Below are 2,976 nucleotides of genomic sequence, written 5' to 3'. Positions count from 1 at the left end.
GGGCATGGCAAGCAGAGTTACAAAACAGTCTTTCTCTGAGTTGTCCAGCACTTCCCTCGTCGGGATCAGCCCTAAACCACTGAGCGGTATAAACATCTCTGTGAAGATTAAGAGGATAAAAAGGAGGTTCAGTTGATCTGGATGGTCTCTCTTTAGGGGTGAGGCTCCAGGCACAGACAGGAGAGGCTAATCTGGATAGCCCTACCCCTCCCTCTGTCACTCTGTGTCCCTTTGCCTTGCCTTCCAGCTCTCCTCATACTGGTGTGTTGCGCTTCAGTTCACTGGGGGAAGGGGGGATGTGGTCTCCCAGCTTTGTAAAACTGGTGGAGTGGCTAGGCTTGGTGGAGTGCTCCTCAGGTCCGGGGGCTCTTTGTCGTGGAGGCAAGGTGGAGCACCGGGCTTTGCCCCTGGAGCGTGGCTGTTGGGTCGGAGGGCCTTTCAGCGCGAATAGTTCACTGGGGGCTTTGGGCTGCGTGGACTCGGGGTTGACCGAAGGGGTTTGTGTGGGATGTGGAGATGAAGGTGACACCGGTGTGTGTGGGGGAGAGAATGGGCTGGGTGAAGATGTTAATTTCGACCCCAGGGGAATCAGAGGAGTGAGTGTGGCCGCCTGCTGAAACCTCGTGAGGCTGGTGGAGTGGCTGGGCCGTGGCAGGCTGTAACAAGCCTCAGCCCCTTTGTGGCGGGAAGGCAGGGTTGAGCAACGGGCCTTTGCCCTTGAGACTGGCTCTCTAGGAGGAGGGGCAATTAGTGAGAAGAGCCTAGTGTCAGTATCTGATGTTGTAATTTCTGCCCTGGAGCCCCTCAGACTTTCGAATGAGCTTCTTTTAGATGATGGATGTGATGGAGGTTCCTTCTCCTTCTGGTATTCCTGTTTGAAATCTGAGCGGGGAAGCTCTGTCTCCCTAGCTGTGCTCGATGAGGGTTCCTCATCTACATGACAAGAAAAGAAGAAGAAGAATTATTAACAAGACACAAAAAAGACACACTTAACTTGATCTTAAAATTGGAGCAGATCAAAGAGAACATAGCTGATGAGTTATGATGAAGTTTATCCTCTCACCTAACAGGCCCAGCTCGTTCATGAAGGCGTCCAGATCAACATTTAAATTCTTCTCATCTGCCTTCCCTTCATTTTCTTCTTCCTTTCTTTGTCCTCCTTCCTCATTTTCTTTTCCTCCCTCTTCCTCATTATCCACCTTTCCATCACCTTCATTTACTTCTCCATCTTTTTCCGCTTCTACCTCTCCACCCTCATCTTCTCCTTCACCTTCTCGCTGTATTTGTCCATTTTCTTCAACTTCTTCAAGTGCCTTCCCAACCTCCGGATCACTGTCACTGGTTGTTCTGGGTTCATCCAAATTGACCTCAAGCACTTCTTCTTCCTCCTCCATTTGTTGCTCCTCTTGCTCTTCTGGTGGTGCCTCCACCACAATGTCTATGCGGGCAGGGAAACGGGGGATGGAGCATTTTGGGGAGTGAGATTTGGCACGTGCTTCTTGGTCTTGATTCAGCAGAAACTCCATCAGCATCATGTTGTCTTTCTTCAGCTGTTCCCGCAGAGACCGTGGTACGTCTGGGATCATCCAGGCAACCAACATGCTGAGGAACATGGCAAGGTTCTGTAGGGAAAAAGACAACTTGCTATGTAAAGAGTATGCTTGGAGTTCATTGCTGCTATGGTTGCACAATAATCTATGATTTCTTTTTTATTGTTGTAGAAAAAACATTTCTTGGTTTTATAGGTTCAATATCTGCGCTGCTATGAGCACTGCTATTGGATCGGGAGAGATGATGGAGAGAAAAAGATAGATCAGTGCTTCTTCTCTAATCTGTGATATTATATTTGTCAGCCATAAAGAGAGACAGTGGTAAAGAATGTATGAGGCAAAATAATCTTTGTTTACAGAGACATTGGGGCTTAAAACCACTGAAGAAAGCCACATAGCAAATATAAAGGTGTTCAATAAAGACTTGGGACACCACCACCATTTTTAGACAGACATCAACAAAGCCACAAATGTAAATGTTTTCATGTTTTCAACATTTTCTTACCTGGAAGAATATTACAAAGGCCAGCTTTGCCGCCAGGACAGACCAGTACTGTTTAGAGAAGGTATAGGCATCTGTTGCCCATGGAGGGTCTCTGTAGTCCTTATACCTGAAAAACACAGACAGGATGAGTATTAGCAAGGATAACCTTAGGACAGCCTGAACTTATGTGATTACAGATCAGAAAAAATCTGTTAATTCCTAAAAAGATTTTCCTCTGGAAATCCTTGCTATAAATGTCACATTTTACAGTTTGTGAAAACTCCAGACAAGTTCGGGATTTAGGTAAAGTAAGAGTTAAGCTGCTGGGCTCAAGGACTTACAGGGTGATCCAGATACGTCAAGGTTAAGGGAGTCACTCTGACCTGCACATAGAGACTCCGGTGATGAGGGTGGTGGTGGGTGCGGTGCCTGGTGCGAAGTTGCTGACATTGAAGTAGGACAGTGAGTGCTCTGTGTAGCCATTCATAGTGCCATTTACACTGTACATGTACTGGTAAACCATTCGTGGAACAAACTCTGACGTGAAGGAGATGACGAACGCCTGAGGAGATACACAAGGGATGGAAATGACAAAACTGTACTAGCCCTAACCCTATTATTGCAGATATATCACATAACCATGTCCTTGTTACTCCTGGCACATCAACTCATTAACAACGTTACCCAGTTAAATAGGCTATACCCGCATTCAGACAAATAATCTAACATCAATAACATTATCTAGCTGTCAGTAACATTTTTGTGATTTCTCTCATCTCTGTTGTGATACAGCCGAACTACCGAGGGATCAAACCAAAAGAAATCTAAAGATGGGTTTCTGTTTGGTGTCTCAACATTTACACTGAATTAATGGTGGCATTAACAGCTCAGCTATTTCAATTTGTTACATGTCATCCTGAGAGTAAGAAATTCATGTCTGAC

General features: G+C 45.8%; 1 protein-coding gene across 1 annotated transcript in view; it reads right to left on the bottom strand.

Moving 5' to 3' along the window:
* Positions 1–10: 10 nt before the first annotated feature.
* LOC111661655 (uncharacterized) overlaps positions 11–2,976 on the bottom strand; it is a 3,354-nt gene continuing 388 nt past the window's right edge. Inside the window, exons 2-5 of the mRNA XM_023415309.2 lie at positions 2,418–2,596; positions 2,056–2,161; positions 1,064–1,622; positions 11–933 (exon numbers count right to left, since the gene is read on the bottom strand). Of these exons, the coding sequence (XP_023271077.1) occupies positions 254–933; positions 1,064–1,622; positions 2,056–2,161; positions 2,418–2,596 (1,524 nt within the window). The 3' untranslated portion in view covers positions 11–253. The remainder of the gene's footprint in view (positions 934–1,063; positions 1,623–2,055; positions 2,162–2,417; positions 2,597–2,976) is intronic.

The sequence above is a fragment of the Seriola lalandi genome, unplaced genomic scaffold, assembly GCF_002814215.2.
Source record: "Seriola lalandi dorsalis isolate HSWRI2012SDOR001 ecotype SW California unplaced genomic scaffold, Sedor1 jcf7180001998224, whole genome shotgun sequence".
In the NCBI taxonomy this organism is placed as follows: Eukaryota; Metazoa; Chordata; class Actinopteri; order Carangiformes; family Carangidae; genus Seriola; species Seriola lalandi.
Note: the sequence above shows the minus strand (reverse complement) of the source record. Positions and strands in the feature narration are given on the sequence as shown.